The sequence below is a fragment of the Amphibalanus amphitrite genome, unplaced genomic scaffold, assembly GCF_019059575.1.
Source record: "Amphibalanus amphitrite isolate SeventyFive unplaced genomic scaffold, NRLGWU_Aamphi_draft 001506F_arrow, whole genome shotgun sequence".
NCBI classification, from domain to species: domain Eukaryota; kingdom Metazoa; phylum Arthropoda; class Thecostraca; order Balanomorpha; family Balanidae; genus Amphibalanus; species Amphibalanus amphitrite.
In genome coordinates, this window is record NW_024882999.1 from 49457 (window position 1) to 76306 (window position 26850).

The 26850-nt window shown below is 48.2% G+C and overlaps 3 protein-coding genes across 6 annotated transcripts in view; 1 reads left to right on the top strand and 2 right to left on the bottom strand.

Annotated features, from left to right (window-relative positions):
- Positions 1 to 8064, top strand: part of LOC122373506 (autotransporter adhesin BpaC-like) — a 29174-nt gene extending 21110 nt beyond the window's left edge. Inside the window, exons 2-4 of the mRNA XM_043351634.1 lie at positions 427 to 614; positions 5926 to 6115; positions 7175 to 8064. Coding sequence (XP_043207569.1) covers positions 427 to 614; positions 5926 to 6115; positions 7175 to 7758 — 962 coding nt within the window. The 3' untranslated portion in view covers positions 7759 to 8064. The remainder of the gene's footprint in view (positions 1 to 426; positions 615 to 5925; positions 6116 to 7174) is intronic.
- LOC122373507 overlaps positions 1 to 26850 on the bottom strand; it is a 71219-nt gene that overhangs the window by 23834 nt on the left and 20535 nt on the right. The window lies entirely within an intron of this gene.
- LOC122373504 overlaps positions 17680 to 26850 on the bottom strand; it is a 29816-nt gene continuing 20645 nt past the window's right edge. For all 4 annotated transcript variants that reach the window (XM_043351632.1, XM_043351633.1, XM_043351631.1 and 1 more), the window contains exons 9-12: positions 25028 to 25372; positions 20443 to 21189; positions 20013 to 20211; positions 17680 to 17913 (exon numbers count right to left, since the gene is read on the bottom strand). In XM_043351632.1, coding sequence (XP_043207567.1) covers positions 17894 to 17913; positions 20013 to 20211; positions 20443 to 21189; positions 25028 to 25372 — 1311 coding nt within the window. In that variant the 3' untranslated portion in view covers positions 17680 to 17893. The remainder of the gene's footprint in view (positions 17914 to 20012; positions 20212 to 20442; positions 21190 to 25027; positions 25373 to 26850) is intronic.

Here is a 26850-nt window from a genome sequence, read left to right on the forward strand (position 1 = left end):
GACCTCAAGGTCTTCGATGACGTCACAGGTCAGGTCACTGGTCAAAAATAAGTGCACTGATGCATCTTTTTACAATTAAAGAGGTGTCGGAATAGGTATTTACAGTTTTGAATCTAGGGCCGTCAATTTCGGGACACCCTGTACATGATTGATGACCTAAACTACATACTTGCCTCTTCGTAGTGATTTCGAATGGATTGAAACGTGAAACGACAGTATGCTTAGCTTTCTTACATAGTTTCTTTTGGCAGTATTTTACATGCCCTCGAAAGCGACCCTGAACAATGTGTACGCCGCCCCGAAAGCCTTTATAAGAAGATAAGTGCCCAATACGCTGTTGTGTTCATCAAAACAACTTCTGTTCAAGCAGTTTTGCAGTTGTTCGGTGCTGAGTTAAACCCAAATCTCTTCTTTTCTATTTTATAGTTGCCGGGAGCTGCCCAGGATGCCGGAAGCCCGTGTACGGCAGACAGGCAGCGTGTGGTGCCTGTGGATACGATCTGGCTGGGCAACGGTCGGCTCGCCGCGCGGAAATGCGACGCAAGCTGTTGGAGACCGGAAAAAAGAGGGCAGATAACCACCTGGACAGGATTTGGAAGCAGATCACCAAACAGGTCAGTACAGTTTGTATGTTGAACCCATCAGTGCGAGGAGGGTTGTTTAAACCTTCCCCCAGGTGGGGGAGGGGTCATTCGGTCAACCCTGTACATTTTTTTTCGCGGATAGCGTGAATACAGCGGCGCTGCATTGTGTCGTTTCGGGCATCCCTTATGTATATCGCATCTCTTTGATTTCGACCAAACATGACCTCAAACATTGCGTCTTATCTCCGTGGCCAACATATTCCGATCAATTTCGTCTTGCGAGATGTGCAAAAAAAAAATGTTTTATTAGTTATTTCAAATTTAGCGGCACTACGTGGTACTGTTTATGTACCATTCGCGAAAAAATGCATTGCCTAGTGGGCGCCTACCTACATGCCAAGTTTCAGCGCAATCGGCCCAGTAGTTACCGAGATATTGCCATTGTTACAAAACTGACACCTCTTCGTTTTGCACGTGGCACGTGCATAAGGGGTCATCCACATGCATCGGGAATTGTCCAATACTTGGTAGAAGGAATGAAGCTACCCTACAAAAATTACCGCATGTAAATCGGTCAAGTGGTTGCTGAGATATAAGCGTCGCAAAAACGTGACCACGGCCGGCCGCTCATACTAAAAATTTCCGTTATTCTACGCAAGACACCGCTCGCTTCGCTCGCTCCGTAACCAGTATAACGCCTTTTGGGGCGACTAACGGAGCGAGCGAGAGGGTGGGCCTTGCACGTGCGAAATTGCGAGAGGGTACCTCCAACTGACTTGTGCACGGCACCCTACTAACCGGTCTCTAGCGATGTGCCAAATTTGGGCACAATCGGCCCAGCCGTTCTCGAGATCTGGAAGCGGCACCCTGCACGTGCGCACGTGCAAAATGGGTCCCAACTGACTTGTGCACGGCACCCTACTATCCGGTCCCTAACTGTGTACCAAATTTGAGCGCCGATTAGCTGGAGCTCCTGGAGGCTGGAACGGCGCTTCGCTTCGACGAGCCACGATTTCAGTATCCCCAAAGTATTTTCATGAAATTTTGGATCCCATGAATTGCATGACATGTGATCTTGCGACAGATGCCTGTCACAATCTCCTGGCACCGCTTTTGAGCTTTCCTTGACCTGTTCACCGATTCAGTGTCTCGCTTGAAGATGGGCCTACGACCTTCCGGATGCCATTTTCTTCTCCAAAAATGTGTTCATATTTGCGGTTTGAGTTGAGCTAGAACGCTGAGATTCCTTTCAGGTCTTCTTGGAGAAGCATTCTGCGTCCCAAAACTGTTTCTGGAGTACCAATCGGTGGCCCTGGCCTTTTGCATAGGAACAAAGCGGGACGAAACGGAAGCCTTCTCTTTCGTCTTTATGGGACCGTTTTAGGGTTACGACGAGGGTTTCATTTCTAACATGGACTAGGTAGTCCTGATGACCACATTGATGTCATAGGCCCTCCAGTTTTTTTTTTTAGCCTCAGGCATAACGAAACACATACTTAGCCATTTTAAGACATTTTCGACTGTTTTGAGTCCTCCAGTAAGTCTTCACCCTCGCCCATGTAGGTGCACCCCCCCCCCCCTGAGGTTTTTCCTAGCTATACTCCGAACCGTTTCAGATAGCCTGCTCAAATTTTCAGTACCCTCTGGGACATCCTTTGCGCAACAGTTGGTATTGGAGATTGCTTCACATTGGTATAAATGCCGACTGACCTGACACACTGATGGATTGTTTTAGAATCACAACTGGCTGATTTGACATTGGCACAATGGCCGTTGACATTTTGAAGGTTACTAAAGGTCAAGGTAAGGTCAGTGATACCTTACCAGTAAAACGCCTTTTGGGCGAAGAACGAGCGAGCGAGATAGTGAGCCCTGCACGTGCGGAAGGGCGAAAGGGTACTTCCAACGGGCTTGTGCAAAGCACTATTTTAACCGGTCGCTAGCGGTGTGCCAAATTTAAACGCCATCGGCCCAGCCGTTCCTGGGATCTGGGAGCGGCATTCTGCACGTGCGCACGTGCAAACGGGGTCCAAACTGACTTTGGCACGGCACTCTACTAACCGGTCCCCAACCGTGTACCAAATTTGAGTGCAATCGGCCCAGCCGTTCTCGAGATCTGGAAGCGCCCCCTGCACGTGCGCACGTGCAGTAGCACCCCAACCGCAACACATGGGAATGCATTGCCTGGTGGGTGCCTACCTGTATGCCAAGTTTCAGCGAAATCGCCCCAGTAATTACCGAGTTATTAAAGGGACACTCCCACCTTAACATTAGTTTTGAGTTGAGATAGCCAAATTGGTGGCCATGGCCTGCAAATACCGGTTTGGGCACTCACAACATCGACAAATGCTTTAATTCGGAGATATGGAATTTCAAACTTGCAGTTTTCGGATTCTAAGGGGCTAGTGCATTGGTATGCCCCCTTAGAATTTGTGACGTCAGCGGAGATCTAACGATTTTTAAATCTTTTACTAAAACGTTTGGTAGCACGCGGCGGTATATGCTGCTTTGCGCGCAACAAATGCCGCACTTTCAAATAAAGTCGCTAGGAACAGCGGAGATCCCAAAAAGTAAACAAAAGTAAAAGTCTAATATCTTGAAAACCGGTGAATATTTTTTGATGAAATTTGGTAGATATTCGTTTTCGCTCTTTCTGAACCGAGCGACATCACTTTCGTGCCAATTCATTAACTTTTTTGAAGGTGGGAGGGTCCCTTTAAAATGGGAACAAATCTGACACCTCTTATTGTTGTATTTTACACGTGCACTGGGGGTGACCCACATGCATCGAGAGTATCCTATTTTTGGTAGAAAGGATGCAGCTACCCTATAAAAATTACCGCAAGTCAATCGCCCAAGCGGCTGCTGAGATATGAGCCTCTCAAAATCACTACTTTTGCAAAACAGCTTGAACACCCTTGACTTTTCACGTGGCACGTGCCACGACGGTCACTGAGATGTATCAAAAGTAGTCAATTACGGGGTAGAAGGGATGGGGCTACCCAGCAAAAAAGACCGCAGGCCAATCGGTCCAGCGGTTGCTGAGATATAAGCCTTTCAAAAGCGTTACAGGCCGGGCCGGGCCGCTCATACTGAGATTTTTCCGTTATATTGAAAAGACTCACTTCGCTCGCTGCGCTCGCTCGCTCGTAATCACCAGTATAACGCCTTTTGGGGCGACTAACGGAGCGAGCGAGAGGGTGAGCCTTGCACGTGCGAAATTTCGAGGGGGTACCTCCAGCTGACTTGGGACCGATCGGGACCAGAGTGGTACCGTTCGACTCGTCTCCGGCGAGGTAAACTTTTGGTGCTGGCCTCGGTTCGCTCAGTGCTTCGTGGCACATGCTATCCCGCTTCAAAGTTTCGGTGACACGAATTTTTTTCAAGGCTACAGGTCAACCCGAGGTCACGGACAAAGCCACACTGGCGGGACACATCGGTAATACCTTGAACCAGTTTCCAGGGGGTCACCGTCTGCGAGGGGTGCAGGTTGCACGTGCTGGGGTCGGAAAACCGTTTTGACGTGAGGTCCTCTGGCTCAAAGAATTTTTGAGCTGTCAACCTCGAAATCGGTTCAATGGTAGTCCCAGGCAAGGCCTCGCAACCCCCGCAGTCTTGTGGTGTTGAAGAAATTCGTTCCCTTCATTTGAAAATGTTCCCTGTGCAAGTCCTAATCTCAACCATTAACCCGCCCCCTGGTGGGGGGGGGCTATTTTTTGCCCCCCCTCCAGACTTTTCGATATATCTCCAGAACCGCTGCGCCGATCGTCACCAAACTTTCAGTACCATCCCGGACATCAATTTTACACATTATGACCAAAAATTTTTCCAAAGGCTATGATAGGTTGGCCGGAAATGACGTCATGTTCTGCCGTTTTCGACCCAAAAAAAAAGGTTTCGCGGGAAGAGCTGTCAGGCCTATAGCTTTGCAAATACAGAAAAACGATAAAGACATAAAAGCTGTAGAATTGACAGGGCTACAAAACTGCTATCTCGGATTTTTGACATTTTTGGATTTTGACCCCCAAAAATCAAAAAATATATTTTTTGGATATAATAGCCGAAAAATCCAAAAGGTTTTTTTTTTCAATTTCGCAAAAACCGGAACATATATGATAGTTCTTACCGCCTTCTATCCACATACCAAATTTCAGATTGATACCTCTTTTTTGGCTAAGTTATAGCGAAAAAACTGTTCAAAATTGATGACGTCAAATTTTCAAACTCAATTTTTAGCAATTCTAGGCCCCGTAGCGCAAAACAAAGACCACCATTAGACTCCCTGTGACGAGCTGCATCGAATCAATACCCATTTTATGCAAAACTATCAACTTAAAAATTTGACCTTTTTTGACCTGACCTTGACCTGACCTTCACCAGAAAGTGACCTAAGCCGTACCTGATAGTCTTATAACCAACACCATTGAGTTGGAAATGAAAAATTGGCCATAAAACATGCATCGCACAACCTTAGTACCTAAGGTTAGGTTCATGTGACCTGACCTGTGACCCTTGGTGACCTGACCTGTGACCTGAATTGGTATTGTCAGTGACCTCTTATAGCAACATATGTACTAGGCAACTGACGCCCTATCGCTGATTCTCGACAAAATGCGTTTTCTTCGGTGTTCTAGCGCATTCCCTAGAAGACCCGTGAACTGTGAAATATTTCATCTTTGACCTGACTTGTGACGTCATCGGTGACCCCGAGGTCAATGAAATTTGGTTTCCTTCGACAAATTTGACAGGGCTATCGAACGCCGTTTGAATTTTCCGGATCCGTCCAGTAGTTTCGGAGATACGAGGGGGGGGGACAAAAATAGCCCCCCACCCCACCAGGTCGCGTTATAAACAGACCCCACCAGGGCGCGGGTTAACGGCAATCTGATACGTCATTTGCCTCTTGAACGCCTGTCATGCATTCAAGTGAAGTATCACTTGATTTACGAATAAGCCAATCAGATGCACTTTTGTTATTGTATGAGCCGCGTAATATTTAACAGCAAATATATTTGCTGCCAAATTTCCCCCACATTGACATGAAGTAAATCCTTTATTACGTCACAGATCCGATCTAAATGACGTCACGATGAAATATAAAAGTCTCAAATCTCAAAAAGTATATGATGAAAACACGTAAAAACTTGCAGAATTCGTCACAATATCATGAGTAACATTTCCGAATCCTAAACGGTACTTTTTTGAAGGTGGGATAGTCCCTTTAAACCTTAACCCGTATTCGGGCGCCTCATATCTGCTAGAGTTCAATTTGCAGTGGCATGTGTTGCATCCTCTTCCGTGGTTTATTGTATGTGTTTTAATTAAAGATCGGTATTCGCAGGTGTATCGCCTTCAGGGCGCCGGATTCCGAGTCGCCGTGTTGAGCGTCCGGCCCGGTGGGAAAACGACGGCAAAGTTTAACCTTTGTGAAGACGACGTCTTGTCGAAGTCCTTCCAAGAAACTGACGCCTCGACTGGAAAAAAAGTCCTCAACGCCTATGGAGAGGCCATCCTAAAGGCATTTTTGCATGGTAAGTTATAGAGCACTTTTGGCATTGAAAACGAACGTTGGAATTCGGAACGTTTTCAGTGCGCATTTATCCTTCACAAACCGCACACCACCGTCACTAGGCCACCAATAAGTCTACGACGCAGGGGGCCGCATGCACGTAGACCTGGCCAATGCCGACCCGCCAATTGTGAAGTGCAGACAGCAATGTCACGACACACTGGCTATATCATCGGCTAAGGTGTCATCGATCGCACATCAAAACCAATCCCGGCATTCCTCACAACAAATGCATAGTTTTTTATTACTCATCTGTTTCTGGAAATTCTTCACTTTTCGACATTACACAAATTATTTATAAAAAAAAAAGTAACCTTGCTATCAGCATTCACCAAAGAAGACTAATGGATTCACATATTATTCACCCACATTTGTGAAATAATCCTAAACGCCGGAATTCAAGCTATTTTATTTATTAATACACAAAGCTTACAGTAACAAGCGGCCAGCTCCACGTTCCACGTACACTTGGTGCACCCCCTCGAATGTTTTTTACTCTTTATTGGTCCCATGTATCTTGAAATTTCAACTCTATCCCGATTATATCGAAATGGAGCCATTGAACAGTTGAAAAGAGTTGTAAAATTTTGCTCGTGAAGTTTTGCCCAATGGCGACTTTGTCCCTCGCATCGAATAATGTTCCTAAATATACTGAAATGTATCGAACTCCGTAGGCCTACGTCAAATTATTACTCAGGCAGAAGTGACCAACGCATAAGACTGGTCACTGGCTGATCACACTTCATCATAATAGCCATTGGTCGATGATAGACTACTTCACAGTCTCTTCGCATCTGTGAAAGTGGATGCGAGTGCCTATTCCAATACACGGTAGTTTCTGCAGTCATTTTTTCTTCTCGCATTGTGCGTTTGTTGAACTACCTGTCGAATGCATTTGAATAGGCACTCGTATCTACTTCTTGCAGATGCGAGAGGACTGTATCAGCCAGGTATTGTAGAGCTGCCAAGTGTTGATGTCACGGGTCAGTGACCTGACCGGAACTCTATGTTCTTTTCTCAGGTGCTCTCACTGCCGACGAGCTGCGGAAGTGTAGCGCGGTCGCAAAGCTCCGCGGATTTAGCTATGCGGCTGGGACGGTGCCTGGCCCCGACGTGGAGGCAGCCGACAACACCATTGCCGACAACACCACCGCCGACAACACCACCGCCGACAACACCACCGCCGCCGCCGACAACGCCACCGCCGACAACACCACCGCCGCCGCCGACAACACCACCGCCGACAACACCACCACCGCCGCCGCCGACAACACCACCGCCGACAACACCACCACCGCCGCCGCCGCCAACACCGCTACCGTCAACACCTCCACCGCCGCCAACACCTCCGCTACCGTCAACACCTCCACCGCCGCCAACACCGCCACCGCCGCCAGCACCGCCACCGCCGCCAGCACCGCCACCGCCGCCAACACCGCCACCGCCACCGCCAACACCGCCACTGCCGCTCTCACCAACACCACCATCGCTGCCGCCACGACCAGCACCAGAGGATCTCTTTTAAAGTTTTTTGTTGTAAGAGACTCGGCGTCGAGTGCTGCTGCGCATTGCGCCAAGATCCGTATTCTCCATACGAAGAAGTAAGGAGGTGTGCAGGCCCCGCCGTCTCGATGAATGGAGATGCATATGATATGTAAATAAACGTGTTGCCGTGTGCGTGATGTGTTTTTGGAGTGGCACAGAGATGCGTGTCGGTTAACTCGTTGGTGTTCTAATGGAAATGTAAGCATGCGGTTTAATCCAGCCCACCGGTCTATTCTCACTGGTGACTCTAGGCAGGCTCTTAACGTTAGCAGCTGGGAAAACGCTAATGCGGATGAGGGTCGAGCCTCTTCTCTTTTCCTGTGCCTGTTCAGTCTCGCAACAAGTTAAATAGACATCAACACTATATCTCAAGCGTTTTAATGGGTGTTTCAATCGAATTCAGCTCCAAAAGTTACTCGTAAAACTTGAAAATATCGAAAAAGTGAACTGAGGTCATTTAACCCTCGCATGTGTGCGGCGATTGCCAGCTTCTAATGTGTATGGGGGTCGGTAACGGTTGGACCCCACCCCCTTGCGTTTGGCCCCTGATCGAGCTAGAGCTTCGCGGAAAAAAACGAGCGTGTTGCCCGTGACGAGAGGAAGCCGATGATACCCGATTTTGGGGTCCTAGGTCATTGCTTGACCTTCCAGGTCAATGACCCAAAGTCGGGAAATCGGGACCTGTTAGAAAGTCGTAAAGAGTGGCTGCCAAGGGGGTTTTCGGGGTGCTGATCACGAATATCATGTCAGTTTTGATCATTCTATGATGTCTTCAAGCATTTAGACCAGGTCAGGTCAACAGTAGGCGTCGTGACGGATGTTCGTAGTACGTGTCAACCGCCTCTGACAGCTTCGTAACATATTACGAAGGCACCAAAACTACTTCGTAAATGTTCAAATGGTTGCTAAATTCGAATTCAGCTCCAAAAACTAGCCTAGAAACATGTACAGCTCGAAAAAGTGAACCGAGGTCACCAAAAGTCAATGACCTGACCTGACCTTCAGCCTTCAGGTGACCTTGACATCCACCCAAATGCATGGGAGCAACATCAAAGCTCATGTTTGAGCGTTTGAAACCACGAGAAGCTTGCAAACGCGCGGCTAATGCGAGCGGACACGCCGAATCGCGATTCCGGCCAAACATGGCCTCGAGAAATAGGTCACACGTCAAAGGTCACTTGGGTCAGGGTCATGAAATTTTTAGAGTAGGTGTAAAATTGATAAACTCGAGGGTTCTGAAAGTGTCGTCGCTATCGGCCGCTTTTTACGCGAGTTATTCGCGAAAAACCATGGGGGTGGTCCATCCGACCCCCCCCCCCGCCACGCATGCGAGGGTTAAGGTCAATGGCCTTGACCTGACCTTCAGGTGACCTCAGCGCATATTTTAACAAATTTTTACTGCGTCCCAAAGTTGAGCAGAGGGCACGCGCTACGACTAAGGGCACAGGGCAAGGAACAGAGTAGGACACTGAGGAGGGCAGAAAGTAGGGCACGGCAGGTTACAGGGCATGGCACAGGACATTTTAGAGGGAAGGGTACAGGTCAGGGCACAGGTTAGGGAACCGGACACGGCACAGGGTAGGGAACGCAGTGGGCCAAATCAGCAGGGGCTACGTCCCAGAATGGGACGCAGTAAGTGCCTTAAAATATGCCCTGGATGACCTTGCCATCCACCATAATATATAAGACGAGCATCAATTCACATGTTGACACGTTTATAAGCTCGAATAGTCCGGAAACGTGACTCGGCTTCGGCGCGGCCGGCGCCATTGTGCGTCCCAGGCATGGTGAGCGGGGACAACGGGATACGTTAGGATATCTTGTTATGCAATTACCCATTGTTTTCTCGACGGTTCTAAGGTGACCACCAGACATGCAGTTTACATATAACCGTTTTTCAAACAATCGAAGCTGTATTTTGTTAAACTTTAATTTTTGGTTTATTCGATTATATAAAAAAGTTTTAAAAATAAAAAGAATACAATGCTCCAATCTAGTCTTCGACACGCCGTTGCCCGATTTCAAATATTTGGTCAACTTTCAGAGAAAAAGTCGCTTCGAATATTGTCGAACACCGTATGACGTCATAAGTTGACGTCACTAACAGCTATACATTGCTGACTTCAGGCCATTTTAATTCGAAATCAGGGCCAAGAAGAACCCCTAATCAGTTATTTTATATAGAATATAGTAAATAATTGAGGGGTGCCGTGTACACCAGTTGTTGAGCTGGCATGGAAATTATCCATAAATTAGAGCACTTGATGGGCCGGATAAATCCGTTATCCATGGATCGATCGACCGGAATCCGGATAGAATTGGGTCCCAAATTTGGAAAAATAGAACGGATCTGGGCGGGCCAGATTTGGGAAATGAAGGTTCAACACGGATCAGAACGGCATCACCATCCTCAAGCGAAACCCGTGCACGGACGCGTATGAGATGGAATTCCGTTCTCATTGCTGGAAACCACACTGAGAAAAAAGTGAGAACACCGACCCTTTTCTGAGACCCGTAGCCCTTCTCATTTTCCCTATTCTGGTCAGACCACACGTTTTAAGCCATTCTCCTGCAGGAGGGCGACAGGTGATTAAAAACGCTATATGTATGTCCACGGGCGCAGAGGTCAGAAGGGCGCCACACAGTCAGTATGCTAAGTTGGTGGGGACGAAAGGGCGCCAGACGGTTACGAGGGCGCCGAGTGATTGAAAACGTTACGTGGACCAGGGGCGCTGAGAGGCCACAAGGGCGCCGAACAGTCAGTAGTGCTAAGTAATAAGTTGGTGGGGACATAGGGGCGCCAGACGGTTACGAGGGCGCCGTGAGACCAAGAAAAGGGGCGCCATTCTCCTAGAAGGGCGCCGAGTGTCGTGATTGAAAACGCTATGTGGTCCAGGGGCGCTGAGAGGCCGGAAGGGCGCCGAACAGTCGAGGGATGCACGGTAGACAGAGACCTAAGGGCGCGAGACGGTCAGGAGGGCGCCGTTAGACCATGAGAATGGCGCAGTGCTGTCAAAAGGGCGCTATTCTCCCAGAAGAGCGCCGAGTGAAAAACGCTTTAGTGAAACGGCTGCGGAGTCAATGAATTGTCAATGACTGCGACTCCGGCTTCCAAAAATCGACTCCGTCTCCGTCAACTCGGGGAGAGTGATGCTGCAGGAAAACGTACCTATACGTGCTTTTCTACGCAAAAATTCCATTCGCCAGGAGCTAGAAAAGCATCCCCTGGGATTATGGCAATTATCCGCCCCTGTTGATCTGTGTCGCCGACCGCCGTTGGTCTCTTCCGTTGCCCCCGAGCTCGGTCCTCCCGACGGGTGTCCCATTAAAAGACTGCCACTCAATCGAACGCATTTATTCGAAACTATACTTCTAATCTACACACACACAGACTGACACGTTCTCACACAAACTTTTACATAATGGCCGGCTCAACTCTCGCACATCATGCCGCTTACAATCTTGTCGGACCCATCCGTCTGCCCAATCTGCCCTCACATCACGCATCGCGTAACCCATCCCTCCAACCAACAAACACCCACACATCACCGCACCTCCTGCGGCCCCGATGGCTCGCCTCTCACCCACGCGTCACACATACCGGCGTCCTGGTCAAGGGCTCCGTCACGACCCGATGGTTGGGGGACGAAGGCCGTTTGAAGTCGATTCTTTCCATGCAGCATCCATAGGCATAGTGGTAAAAATGTAAAATATTGGGGGACAAGTCCCCCCGTCCCCCCCCCCCCCCCGGTGGCGTAACCCATGGTCCTGCTTCACCCCCGCTCCCGATCTAAGTTGATACTCACACATCGTGCCCTCTTTTTCTCGGATCCAAGTCCGGTAAGCCACCGAACCGAGTCTCGGAAGCCCCCGATCCGACTTCCCGGAATCGCCGGTCCGACTCTACGGAACCGTCGAGCCGACCGCACGCAGACGCAGCTTGTGTGAGATTCTGGATTCGACGTCTCCGGACCGACCAGACTCGCCCCAACAGAACGGAGCCGACCAACGACGGGCCGCAGCCCTGCGGATGGCGGATGCAGGTCAAAGGACCGTTACCGTCGCCGCTAGTGGGGCGACGGCCGCCGTCCCTTCCGCCCGCCTACCCAGAGGCGGATCCAGCTCAGAGGTTTGGGGGGGGGGGGGGGCAAACCATAAAAATTTATCGATTCTTTCCATGCATCGTCCATAGGCGTTATGTTAAAATCATGCCGTTTGGGGGGGCAAATGCCCATTTTGCCCCCCCCTGGATCCGCCACTGCGCCTACCCACCGCGCTACTAGTGGCTGGACGCGGAATGCGGCCGCGGTACCAGCGGCCGCGCAAACAAGCCGCAGGGGAGGAGTGGCGGCAGCACAGGACCGTCCCGCCAAAGCGCACGGCGCAGGGACACCGCCAGCAGCGTGGCGGTCGGGAAGACGGAACATCTTAAATCACCTGCCCGGCCGCCCTGACGCCGCCACTGCGATCGGTGCCGCCACCCCTCATCAGGCGTTGCGACACCACACCGTTCACTCTGCGACACCACAGCTTCCCTGCGCGCCTCTCCCTTCATCACTGTCACACTACAAATTGAGATTGACCGCTACCAAGAGAATGAGAATGAGTGTCCGACGGTAGAGCGAGCTGCGAGAATAAGAGAGAATGTCCCCCGCCGCTTGTTTGTTTTGTTGGGTTAGGCTCTTTAGACCCTAAACAAAGATATTCCATTTCTCGTTCCGTAAAGTGTCTTGTAAGTTGTAGGTACATACATAAAAGAATCCGTGCCTTGCTGAGGAAAGCAAAGCATGCTGCTTAGGTAGGTACAGCCAATGCAGCTTGCGTAGCGTTGAACTACGCAATATGCTTGGTCAACGCGTGATAAGCTTACGCGACAAACATCATGTTATATAGAACAGTTGTTCCTATGTATATTAAAACACAGAAAATAATTTTTTTATAAAAAGATTTATTCATATTTTATTTTCTGATCATTTTGAGCATAAAAATACTAAATCTATTTAAAAACTAATTTAAGGAAAGTGAACCTTTACCCTTTACCTACCGACCAATTACTCCCTTTAAGCGCTCGGCGGATCAAAAATGGACGGTGTCTTTGAAAGGTGTCACGGTTGTCTGGTTTCGTCGGAGGGGTCTGTCAATCCCTGGTGATTGATGAGGAAAGTTATCTGAAGATGGTTATCTGGGAACTGAGGACCACAATCCCTAGAACTTTATTTGGTGGGGTCCTAAAGTTAGCGATTTCTCGATATTACGACACGAATGCAGTGCAACGGCTGCATTTCGGTCATTGTTCTAAGTAATGAGACAACAAGCTTATATTATACAGAGCAAGGTCCACTTTTGTAAATCCGTTGACGATAACAGGCTCACTACGCCCCGGCGGTGCGTGGCGAACGCGAAATTTTGAGCGACCAATTTGGACTCACCGGTGGTCAGGCCCGCGCACAGCTGGTGGCGGGCGCGGGGATTCCCGGATAGCGGCGGCTAATGACAGGGGAGGGTACGCCGGTCAGTCAGTGGCGGCGGAAGCAGGGGGGCAAGGGGGGCAGCTGCACCCTAAAGCTATGGAAATTGGAAAGGGGCGCCTCGAAAATCTGTAGAGGAGGCAGGAAGTTAAGAGGTGCGGCAGCCATAAAGCTGAGCAGTGCGAGGCGACACCGCAACTGATAAAGGCACTTGTGACACGAAGAGGGTGGCAATGACGTGGGAAAAGTATCTTTTGATATGCTGAAGAGTGGAGGGCATCCTTATCTGAAACAAAGGCAGATGCTGCCGACCCTGTCGAATATAATCTTGCCAGGCGATAAAGGCTAGGAGGGCGCAGCTACTCGAGAAGCGCGCCATGCGGAAGAGGGGCGCCTGCATGCGAAAGAGGGACGCCTGTGTGTGGGACGAAAAAGAAACATTTATGGAGACGTCTTTGAAGGCGATAGCCTCCGAACGCCAACACGAACATATGAGGGCTTATAGCGTTGCAGGCTCCATGCGACAAAAAGGGGCGCCTGATGGCCGATATGCGAGAGGAAATTAGTTTGTGTAACATTTATCGGGGGTGGTTTGCCGTTTACAACATATGAATGTTAAGGGAGGTCCGAGATTGGGGCCTGTAAAATTGCACTGTCCGTATGGGCGGTTACACCCCTAGTGCTAGGGCGTATTTTGCGTTTTTTTTTTACTGGGGAGATGATTATGACCAGGAATAGCACTCTGCAAACTTCTATGGGCGCCTGTATAGGGGTGAAACTGATTTTCCAGTGCAGGGACGGCCATCGGCATGGTAAGGGGCGCCCAGCGGGAAGGGGCGCTTCAATATCGTTTGCACCCCTATCCTAGAATACCTTCCGCCGCCACTGCGGTCAGTTTGTCGCGATAGGGCACATATGTAATGCGATTCTGTCATATTTGAGATTGTAGTCTTCCATCTGTGGAACCGAAACAATCACAATGCCGCGGGAGCGGTATTTGACTACAGGAATCCGTAGATACCTACCTACATATGGTGATGATTGATGAACGATCTCGATTCTGTCGATGATTACGGAGCGAGCGAAGCGAGCGAAGTCTTTCCTTAGATTAACGGAAATTTCTGAGTATGAGCGGCCGGCCGGCCGGCCGTGCGGACGCTTTTGCGAGGCTTATATCTCAGCAACCACTTGACCGATTTACATGCGGTAATTTTTGTAGGGTAGCTTCATTCCTTCTACCAAGTATTGGACTATTTCCGATACAAGTGGGTGACCCCTTATGCACGTGCCACGTGCAAAACGAAGAGGTGTCAGTTTTGTAATTGTTGCAATATCTCGGTAACTACTTGGCCAATTGCGCTGAAAGTTGGCATGTAGGTAGGCACCCACTAGGCACTGCATATCCATGTGCCAGAAATGGGGTGCTGCTGCACGTGCGCACGTGCATAGGTCGTTTCCAGATCTCGAGAACGGCTCGACCGATTGCGCTCAAATTCGGTACACGGTTAGGAAGCAGTTAGTAGGGTGCCGTGCACAAGTCAGTTGGGACCCATTTTGCACGTGCGCACGTGCAGGGTGCCGCTTCCAGATCACGAGAACGGCTGGGCCGATTGTGCTCAAATTTGGCACATCACTAGAGACCGGTTAGTAGGGTGCCGTGCACAAGTCAGTTGGAGGTGCCCCCTCGAAATTTCGCACGTGCAAGGCCCACCCTCTCGCTCGCTCCGTTAGTCGCCCCAAAAGGCGTTATACTGGTGATCTCGATGTGGTGAGCATTCCGCCGGACGACAGTGACGAGGATGAGGGCAATGACGAATGCACCGGTGTCGCCGAGGTGGCAGACGTGCCTGGCGAGGTGGAAGTTAATTTCCAGACACCGCCAACTGAAGACGACACGCCTCCGCCGAAGAAACAACGACGCACGGATCAAGGCGCTCCCACCTGGCGTAAACAACAACCGGAATACAGTGACTGGCAGGCGCCTTCTAACGGACCGGAGGAAGCTCGGGAGAAGATCGCCAGCGAGCTGAGTGGGAGTACGGCTGTGGAGATTTTTGAGAAAATTTTCACACCTGAAGTGTTGCATCCCATCCAGCTGGAAACCATTCGGTATGCGAGAGATGTAGAAAAAAAACGACCAGGCTGTTCTCTCTGTCCGACCATGAGCTGCAGGCGTTCATCGGCGTTTCATCGGCGTTGGCGTTCAAGAGATAAAAGTCCGTGGCTTCAAGGTGCGTCCGCTTCTGGATATCATCAAGTCCTTCCAGCAGTTTCGTATTTTTCAGTTCAAGCTAGCCGTCGACGAGATAATTGTGAGGTAGGGGAGAGTGGGGCAAATTCGTTTTCAGCAGTTTATGGGAACACGAGTGACTGCACGAGCTAAAGGTAAATTATGAAAATATGTCTATCATTGCCGCCCTTCGTTCACTGTAGAAGACAACACTGTACCTGCTGTCATGCTTGATAAAAACGCAAATTTGTCATATTCGTGGGCTTTCCAAACTTTTCTCTTATCATAATCATCTATTTTCGTGATCCTGACTCGGAAATGTGGTTTAACTTTTCAAGATTGGGTCCGAAGAAGCTCACTTTATTCACGGAACTGCTGCAAACTTGTTTGTTGAAAAACTCATTTTTTCAATAAGAAATTTTGAATTATATTACAAATAACGTTGTGGGGCAGGTTCGTGCACGCACTGCCTAAAGGCACATTCCTGCATATTTTTTTCGTTTTTGCGATTTATGACTTTATCAGTAGTAGTGACGTTCGCCTCAGTCTCGGCTGCTTGCGACGTCGTGACAAGTAATTCACAAATTTATATGATCGAAGCTAGGGATTACACTTCTTTTGAGTATGATTCAGCGAGTGAACCCTGCAAGAAGGCCCAGGATACAGTCCATCATGCAGCACTCCGAATAGCCACCGGAGCATTCCGCACCTCGCCCAGGAGCAGCATTCTTGCCGAGGCGCACGAGCCGCCCTTTTCTCTCCGCCGTCAGACGCTGGGGATGCGCTGTGCTCTTAAACTACTATGGACGTCAAACCCCTTGAGACCCCACTTTTTTGCGATAATTTTTAAATGCGTCAACTCTCGTTGACAATATTCTGGCAATGTGTGTTTTAGAACCTGCCGAAACTTTTATTACTAAGGTATTTTGACGCCAAACGATTATGAAAGGTACTTCTCATTCACTCGTAATGTTAAATTTCACGGAACGAATCTGCTGTTTGGGTAGAGGCTGCGCGCTCATGGGGCGGAGCCACGCAATGACGTCAGCGCTAAGCTCCGCCCTACCCCTCCGGCGCTCCTTGCCCGGCGACCGGTCACTCGCGTCTCTCGCTCCATTCAGGCTTGATGGTGGGTGGTAGCTGGTAGCGGTAGCGGGCGCTGGTAGATGGCATTTAGAGCAGATGGCGCTGGTGGCGGGGCTCGAGTGTGGCCGAGCGCAAGCCTCTGCCCGGGCCTGAATTGACCTTAGCATTACGAGTGAATGAGAAGTACCTTCCATAATCGTTTGGCGTCAAAATACCTTAGTAATAAAAGTTTCGGCAGGTTCTGAAACATACATTGCCAGAATATTGTCAACGAAAGTTGACGCATTTAAAAATTATCGCAAAAAAGTGGGGTCTCAAGGGGTTTGACGTTCATAGTAGGTACGTCAATTCCCGACGCACCCGACGTACCCGTACGTCTTTTCGCGTCGCCTTGCCTCATCCGGGCCCAGTTTCACCAAGTGCGGTAAACTTAAGTTGGGGTAAAATACGAAACTACCCCACTACGTAACTACAAAAATACTACCCAAAAATTGAGTTTAGGTAATTAACTTGGTGAGATTAGGAACTTGGTTCAATCTCACAAGTGGGGTAAACTCAATTTTGGGGAGTATTTTTGTAGTTACGCAGTGGGGTATTTTACCCAAAATTGAGTTAACCGCAACTAAAGGCCCTGGCCCTGTTAAACCCTGTTAAACTAGGCCCTGGTAATGGGACGAGTCATTCATTCGGAGCACGCGTAAGAGGTTTATTCTCTACATCGAATATAGCCTGGCGCGGCGTTCTGCGTTATCTGGGGAACGCCTTCTCCACCCTGGAGAAACGCCCCACCGCAGGTGGACCTCTCGCTTTCTGAAGTAAAAAATGATAGCCTACTGCCCTATAAAGCACAAACCAGAGCCTGGAGCATATAGCCTCGTATGATGGTTTTATTTCGGTCTATACAGACGGCTCAAAAACATCCGAGGGAGTGGGTTGCTCTTTTGACGCTGGTCGGGACACCCGCTGGTTTTCCCTTGTTTTCCCTTCCACCCAGCGCCTCGGTGTTTTCCTCAGAGCTAGTCGCCATCGAAAAGCCTCCGTGTTTTATGGAGGTGTCTGACGGTTTTTTTCTATTTGATTTTATCCGACTCACTTAGCAGTCTATTGGCTTTACGGCGGTTTAATCCTATCCGTCCCTGATTACCGTTTTCCCCCTGGCGCTCAAGACGGTCCCAAACAGTGTGTAAAGATCAAGGCAACAATGAAGAAATTTATATCGAACAGCATGAAGCACATAATACAGGGTAGGAGAAGAAATGCTGAATAATCTGATTGCACCGAAGGCCACACGACGCCCATGCGGCTGGTGCTGCAGCAGTGGTACTGGTGATGACGCCCTCGCTGTTGTTGTGACTGTTGCTGCCGTACTGCTGCTGCTGCAGTACTGCCGCCCGCGTGACTCACAGGAAGGTCACTGATGGCTAGTTGCTTCTGAAAAGGAAGAGACGAATGTTTCTCGTTATTTACAGAATCTAACGGTTCAACGGATTCTAGAAAATAAAAATGAGACCTGCTTTTTAATCTTAACAGTCTCCGATTACTGTCATTAATATTTATCGACATCCGTGCTCGGTATCGCTCCACACTGCTACCGCCCCCCCCCCCCCCCCCACCGCACAGTGATGCAAATGGGGTTCACGAGTGGCCATAAATACCGAAAAGGCCCAATTTTCAAGTTCCCCTAATAATCGAATAAATCGTAATATGGCCAGTCAGGCAAAATGTTTGGGGTGTCTCAAAAAAAAAAATCATGTTTTTGTCAAAACCGGTCTCATGTATGATTGTCAGAAGTCGTGACGTTTTCTATGTCGTAAAATGACTGTCAGATACTCGCAAGTTCAAACGCCGTTAGCGTGCGTTCATTTCATACCAATGGCAAAAGTTATGCATGGCAATGATCCCCAAAGCCTGCTGCTTCTAATGCCGGGTCACCAAAAGCCGGATCTCTTTTGGTTTGGCGTTGATCTAACGATTTGTCATCATGTTGCAATCGCAGTTTTTACTAAAAAAATATTTGCTTTCGTTTCACCTACAGCGGTTTACACAGTGTGTGCCCGTTAGTCCACCATACCATAGCATTCCCTAATCATTTCTGAGCCGCACTGTGAAGAATTAACCCTCGCCAGCCGAGGGGGGGGGGAGCGGGTGCCGCCCCCCCCATAGGGTCTTGTTTCGTGATAGTTCCGAACACGCTGGCGATAGAGAGCTGAAACTTGCACACCTGACCTTTGATTCAAGCCGGATCTTTTGACACCAACCGCATTTTCGGGTCAGGTTAGGTCACTGACCTATGACGTCATAAGTGAACCTCTGCACGGTCTTCAGATGTCGCAACTTCGCAACGCCCTCACTGCCAGAGAAGCTTTCACAGAGAAATGAAACTTGCAGGATCTAGTATCCATTAGGAGTCTCACAACTTCTATATTTCGAACTTTTCCTAAAGGTCATATGAGGTCAGGTCATTTTCGTAACCTCACCATTATAAGTCAATGGGGAAAAATGAAAACTGCTATTCTGGCGCGGGGCCTTAAAGGCCCCCCCGCCCGGAATAGGGTTAAGTTTTCGTCCGTTGCGGTCGGGTGCCGCGGCGCGGGCGGGCGGCCACAGCGAAGGTTCGTCGGTGCATACCTCTGCTGTTCCTAAACGAAGCGTCCTAGCGCCTCGCGACAAAAACCAACGGATTGCTCTTGACAAGATCTCGCGAGTGAGCATATTACTTTTGACTTAAGGTCAATATTTGACCTACTTGTAGCAGGTCAAAGTCAAACGTCTGTCGAAATTGCAAATCCTCGGTTAAAGCAATTCGCCCACCCGCCGCCCACCGCGACACCTGACCGTGCCGGACAAAAACTTCAATAGCGCCGGTCTGCCCTGTGCTAGCGCCTTTAATTCTTTCACGGTGTGACTCAGAAATGATTGGGGATGGCTAAGGCATAGGGGACTAACGGGCACACACTGTGTAAACTGCTGTAGGTGAAACGAAAGCAAATAATTTTAAGTAAAAAACTACGATTGCAGCATGATGACCGATGGTTAGATAACCGCCAAAACAAAGAGATACGGCTTTTTGTGACCCGGCATTAGAAGCAGAAGGCCTTAGGGATCATTGCCATGTACACTTTTTTGCAGTTTGCATGAAATGAACGCACGCTAGCGGCGTTTGAATTTGCAAGTACCTGACAGGCATTTCACGACATAGAAAATGTCACGACTTCTGACAATTATACACGAGGTCGGTTTTAACAAAAACATGAAAGCTGTGTGCTTTCAGATTCCCCAAACATGTCTTTGTTTGGCCATACCGCGATTTACTCGGTTTGGTAAACCTGACTTTTTGGTATCTATGGCCACTCGTGAACCCCATTTGCATCACTGTGCACCGCACAGTTTAGTTCTGCCGGTATTTAGTACATAACCTACTCCGTTGGCATTAACTGTTGAGATAATATTTAGCTGTATTTCTGAGCATGTGGCAAACGGTCTTGCTAGTAGTTTAAATTAGTCACAAAAGAGAAAGTTAACCAGCTTACGTGCAACATTTTGCTGGAAGCGGGAGCGTGCAAAGTTCAGGTACTCTTGTCGGTAGCTGAGTGCCTCGAGGATGAGACTTCTAAGGCCACGCAGAACGGAGGTCGACTGCTGCCGGATGGAATACCGGTCCGTCCTTGATGAAGGCTCCAAGACTGACTCGCGCTCATGATCTGGGCGGCTCAGCTGCTCTTCTATCATCTGAAAAAAAAACAAGTGAATGCTGCGTTGATGTATATCAACCTCAGGCTTCATGTCGGTGATGATTGGTTTTCAACAATCTTTTGCTTTTGTTTACTAAACATATTACATTTGTCGTAAACATGGCATCGGAAAACATTCCGTATAAAAATATAACCGAATATTGTAATTGTACGTAATGCCACGCAACTAAACTTCCATTTGGAAAAAGTGACAGGTCCAAAAACTTACAGCAAGCGGGTATTTCAGCATATGAATGGCACCAGAAGAGGCAGATAGAAGGCGCTCCATCTCGCCATCCACGATCAGCACTTCTTCCCGTGTCCGACGGATGCGCATGACTGTGTCGCAAATCACACGTTTGGCGGACAGGGAGACGGAACTACCCTCCGTTGAGTGGGTATGCCATGGGAAGCACCCTTCCTGGGCATCTTCTACCGCCACAGTGACTCCAGCTTCACGCGCGTATTTAGCAAGCAGTGTCTTCAGCTTGATGTGGTCTTGTTGCATCCTCCTCCGTGCTGCGATACGCGCCTTTGACGACGTAGCCACGTTCGTCACAGCCGAACGTCGCACTCGCCAGCTGTCACTCGTCATCTCGATGGCGTTCTCTAGGTCGGTACCGCTAGCACGCCTGTCGCGCATCGAGAGGGAAGTGGCTAACAGATGCAGCTGTTCCACAAGCACATCTATCTGACTGGCGTCTACACCATGCTCCTGCAGGAGAGACGCTAGCTTCTTTTCAAGGCTCGGGAGCCTTTTCTTAGCGTCTTCTTTCCTCTTTACCAGGAGCTCTGGCATGCGCAGATGCTTACTGCGATTGTAGCACAGTACCAGGTCGGTGAGAGAGTCCACGCGCTGGGCAGAGGTCATGTACTTGGTGGTGTTGGAGGCACGACTCAGGAAGGCGTTCGCCATCTCAGTTGTTTCCATCACCGACCATCCCGACCCTTCTTGCCAAAAGCCCCCATAGGCTATCTGTAAAAACGAAAGGGTTAAAAGAAATCAGGCCTCGTCATTTAACAGGAGAGAAAGAGAAAGGGGACAGAGAGAGAGAGCTAGAGAGAGAGAGAGAGAGAGAGAGAGAGAGAGAGAGAGAGAGAGAGAGAGAGAGAGAGAGAGAGAGAGAGAGAGCTAGAGAGAGAGAGAGAGAGAGAGAGAGAGAGAGAGAGAGAGAGAGAGAGAGAGAGAGAGAGAGAGAGAGAGAGAGAGAGAGAGAGAGAGAGAGAGAGAGAGAGAGAGAGAGAGAGAGAGAGAGAGAGAGAAACGTAACGGGTGTCTACTAAATAGTGAGCAAGTTTTCAAGCAATTGATACGCACCGTTAATGGGGTAATACACAATATCCATATTTTACACGACCAAAGACCTATCTGTTGTGAAAGTTAAACACGCAAAATGAAAAGTTTACATCCCACGGTCAGTCGCCATTGGGACAGTAAGCAAACGGTCCCGAGAAATCTTCGCCAATCCGAAGAAAAATTACCCATCTATACCGTAGAGGACACCTATGGCTCTCTTAGTGCAAGTAACAGGTTTTCAGCCAAGTGCCAATCGCATATTTATTATATTTGAGACAAGAGGAAACGTCCAGTAGGCTGGAAAAAGTTGTCGATGTGCCTGCTGGCGTGTCGCTTTAATATTTGGATACTATTATGTTGTAGTTTTTGCTTGAGAAAATGTGTTATTGAGAAACGGAGGTGCACACAGGCACCTGCAGATGACACCAAAGCGCAGAAACGCAGAGAATAACAGCGTTTGCGTCGGCTGTTTGGGGCACGCTATCAGACGGTCAGAACGTGAAGATGGTAATGGGTGACGAAAGCTGTTTGACCTACCCAGGAACAGAAAGTGACCAGGGTCTCCGCCACCGATGGGGTCGCAGGGGTCCGGACCCCAAATAACTTGACTTTCGTAATGCAGCCTAATTTATAAAGGCATGCTTTTAAGGTTGGACATCCCCAAACCTGCGACCGTAGAAATGCCCCTTAACCCGCAACCGCCTGGGGGCGGGGTCGGATCCGACCCCCCCCCTCCGTTTTTCTTGAATAACTTATGAACCACTTATGCTATCGACTTGAAACTTGGCATACCTTCTCCCCCATCAATTTGACGTCTCCTGTGCAATTTTTAAGAAAAATTTCCAATTTTTTTTAGATGTATCGATTTTAGTGACGTAACTACATGGCGTTTTCAGTCAATAAGTGGTAAATGTTTAAAAAATTGCCAAAAATCAGGGTTTTAAGCAAATTGCAAATTAAGGACATGAATAGACGCAGCTCAACGAGTTCTTTAAAATGGCTATCTCGGATTTTCCATAAAATGCGTTTTTCACCCCTAAAAATTCAAAAAACTACATTTTTTTGTAAAACAGCTAATAAAATCCAAAATTTTGATAATTTCCAAAAAACCGGAATATATGTCATAGAGCTCTATTAGAACATTGTTGAAAAATTGACCTTTTTCTTAGCCCTCGTTTAGTTATGCATGGTATAAACGATTTTTTTTATGCTTTCAATGCACACTTATCACCAGCACAGTGACTTGGGGTCACATATTACCATTACCATCGGATTCGGCGTAAAAAATAAGTCATAAATCATGTGTCGCATGCCCATGTAGCAGAAAGCGAAAACCGTGACCTTTCGTGACCTGACCTGACCTTGACCCGTACTTAGTATGACCCCTATACGCACATGGTACCTTCACTAGGTCTTTGAGGTCATTTTTGGTGAGTTTCGAGCAGCAGCTGTCGATTCCGCTGTCCGTAAGCCTAATCATGCAAAACCCCAGAATTTGACCTTTGACCTGACCTTGACCCGAAAGTTGACCTCAATCTTAAAATCTTAAGAGTGCTTTGGGAAGGTCTCGTAGAGACCATTCGAACGCCGCCTCGCGGGGCTCGATGCGACCATTGGTTCTCGAGATAACAGGGGGAATACCCCCCCCCCCCCAGGCTGTCGTGGGTACGGAAATAGCCCAGGCGGTGCCGGGTTAACCCGGCAGGCGGTGGGCCTACCAGCCACCTTCCGCGCGGTGGGGGGTGGGGCACTTTTTTGCCCCCCCCCCCCCCGTATCTCCGAAACTACTGGACGGATCCGGAAAATTCAAACGGCGGTCGATAGCCCTGTCAAATTTGTCGAGAGAAACCAAATTTCATTGACCTCGGGGTCACCGATGACGTCACAGGTCAGGTCAAAGATAAAATGTTTCACCGTTCACGGGGCTTCTAGGGAAAGCGCTATAACACCGAGTAAAACACATTTTGTCGAAAATCAGCGATAAGGCGTCAGTTGTCTAGTACATATGTTGCTATTAGAGGTCACTGGTCATACCAGGTCAGGTCACAGGTCAGGTCACCAAAGGTCACCAAGGGTCACCACATGAGCCCAACTTTACTAAGGTTATGCGATGCATGTTTTATGGCCAGTTTTTCATTTCCAACTCAATGGTGTTGGTTATAAGACCATCAGGTACGGTTTAGGTCACTTTCTGGTGGAGGTCAGGTCAAGGTCAGGTCAAAAAAGGTCAAAGTTCAAAGTTGATATTTTTGCATAAAATGGGTATCGATTCGATGCAGCTCGTCACGGGGAGTCTAATGGTGGTCTTTGTTTTGCGCTACGAGGTCTAAAATTGCTAAAAATTGAGTTTGAAAATTTGACGTCATCAATTTTGAACAGTTTTTTCGCTATAACTTGGCCAAAAAAGAGGTATCGATCTCAAATTTGGTATGTAGGTAGAAGGCGGTAGGGGCTATCACATATATTCCGGTTTTTTTTCGAAATTCAAAAAACTTTTTGGATTTTTTGGCAATTATATTCAAAAAATCTATTTTTTGATTTTTGGGGGTCAAAATCCAAAAAAAATTGAAAAACCGAAATAGCAGTTTTGTAGCCCTTCCAATTCTACATCTTTTATGTCTGAAATATTTTTCTATCTCTAAAGCTGTAGGCCTGACAGCTCTTCCCGCGAAACCTTTTTTGGGTCGAAAATGGCAAAAATGACGTCACTCTGACGTCATTAGCGGCCAACCTATCATAGCCTTTGGAAAAATTTTTGGTCACCATGTGCGCTAGCTGCTCCCGGGAGGGTACCAAAAGTTTGGTGACGATCGGCGCAGCGGTTCTCGAGATATATCGAAAAAAACTAAAGGGGGGGGGGCAAAAAATGCCCCCCCCCCACCGCCTGGAAGGTTAAAGTGACCAGCGCACACTGCACCGCTGTCACACCAATTAATTCAACATATCTATCCGCGATCACTCCCGTCATGCCAGCCATGCCAACGGAATAGACGAGCGTGCCTGCTTTGCCGGGAACATTTCTTTGAGGTGCATGGTGATTGCGCTCTTGAAAGCCTTAACTCCTTCTGTTTTTAGAACTCCAACTGCTGCAGACCGCTGCTCCAGAGCGGTTCTTCGGGAGCGGTTTGGATGCCACGTTTCGAGTGGGGAGAAGTAACTGCGGGCTTCGAAACTCCCAAGTGGCTTTATTAAGCGGAGTTGGTGGACTTACGCGGATTTCTTTATAATTATGGGTATTTATGGAGAAAATCCGTGAATAGCTCAAGCGGCCACAATAAGCGGCTGGATTTATTAAGCGGATTTCACTGTTAACACACATTATATATATATATATATATATATATATATATATATATATATATATATATATATATATATATATATATATATATATATATATATATATATATATATATATGGGGTGGTTTATGGTCATTTGCCTCCCCCCCCCCCAGAATGGCGAAGTTGGATCAGACAACACAGAGTGGGGATTAATGATACTGTACAGCTTCCATACCTGGCAGTAGTAGGCGTGACTCATAGCGTGCATCACGCTCAAGAACGGCTTCGTGTCGTGCGTGGCATGTTCAGGAAAGAGTTGTCCCACGCGCTGCGTCCAGGGCCAATACTTGCATACTATGTCACTAGCAAAGTATTGCAGGCCGTTGGGGAACCTCTTCTGCTGTAGGTAGTGACTGTATGCGAAGAGTTCCCCGCGATACATATTGACACCACCGAGGATGACGCTGTGGCGACACGTTGCCACGATCAGTCCCGTCTCGTCCTGCGTCTTCTTGGATGGAACACGTCCCGGAGCGTTCCGACCAGCAGCCCAGGACGAGATACCGCATCGGTTGTTTGTCTGACAATTAAATGTACAGTATTAATTAAAGGTGCATGCTCGTTTTTCCAGGAAAATGAGACAACGAAAAGTCATGTTTTCAACACACGGCAGATTGAAAATTCACAAGAATTTACCTTGAGTTCGCAATAGACAGTCAAATAATTTAAGCGGTCCACCATAATTCTTTAATAAGGAACCTTCACCCGATTAGGGGTGGGGGGTGGGGTGGGGAGGCATCTTGACTACTCTCTACGGCTTTTCACGAATAGCGCAAAGTACTGTGGCAATTAAGACATACATTATCTCACCACATCTATTTCGCACATTCCCAGAAAATTTAGAGTCCCACTTCACCTCAGGTCAGGTGAAGTGACATGACCTCTAATAATGTTAACAGTCGCGTCATGGCTACAGTTGAGTGTTCAGTATGAAACTTTCAAGGCTATCTAAGCTTACCCATACACAAAATGTAGCACTATCTCGGAATTTCGATGTCGGTGACCTTAGGTCAGGTAATTTCGCGGTCCGCTGGCCGACGACCGGCCGCCCTTAAAGGGACACTCCCACCTTAACATTAGTTTTGAGTTAAGATAGCCAAATTGGTGGCCATGGCCTGCAAATACCGGTTTGGGCACTCACAACATCGAAAAATGCTTTAATTCGAAGATATGGCATTTCAAACTTGCAGTTTTCGGATTCTAGGGGGCTAATGCATTGGAATGCCCCCTTAGAATTTGTGACGTCAGCGGAGATCTAACAATTTTTAAATCTTAGACTAAAACCATCGTTAACACGTGGTGGTATACGCTGCTTTGCGCGCAACGTCTGCCGCACTTTAAGGCTGCCAAATTATTGCTTCCAAATTAAGTCGCTAGTAACAGGGGAGATCCCAAAAAGTAAACAAAAGTAAAAGCCTAATATCTTGAAAACCAGTGAATATTTTTCGGTGAAATTTGGTAGATATTCGTTTTCGCTCTTTCTGAACCAAGGGACATCACTTTCATGCCAATTCATTAACTTTTTTGAAGGTGGGAGGGTCCCTTTAAGGTGTAGTTACGATATGGGTATGGTATACGGTTACGACATAGCCATTTACTTTAAAGTGTTTTGGCACATTGAAATCCGTCTTCAAGGTGAACATATCCCTTAAAGCATTTTTTACTGAGCTAAGTCGGGTAGAAGAAGTGGTAGGTACATTAACCCGCGACCTGGTGGGGGGGGGGGGCTATTTTTTGCCCCCTCCAGACTTTTCGATATATCTCCAGAACCGCTGCGCCGATCGTCACCAAACTTTCAGTACCCTCCCGGACATCAATTTTACACATTGTGACCAAAAATTTTTCCAAAGGCTATGATAGGTTGGCCGGAAATGACGTCAGAGTGACGTCATGTTCTGCCGTTTTCGACCCAAAAAAGGGTTTCGCGGGAAGAGCTGCCAGGCCTATAGCTTTGCAAATACAGAAAAATGATAAAGACATAAAAGCTGTAGAATCAAC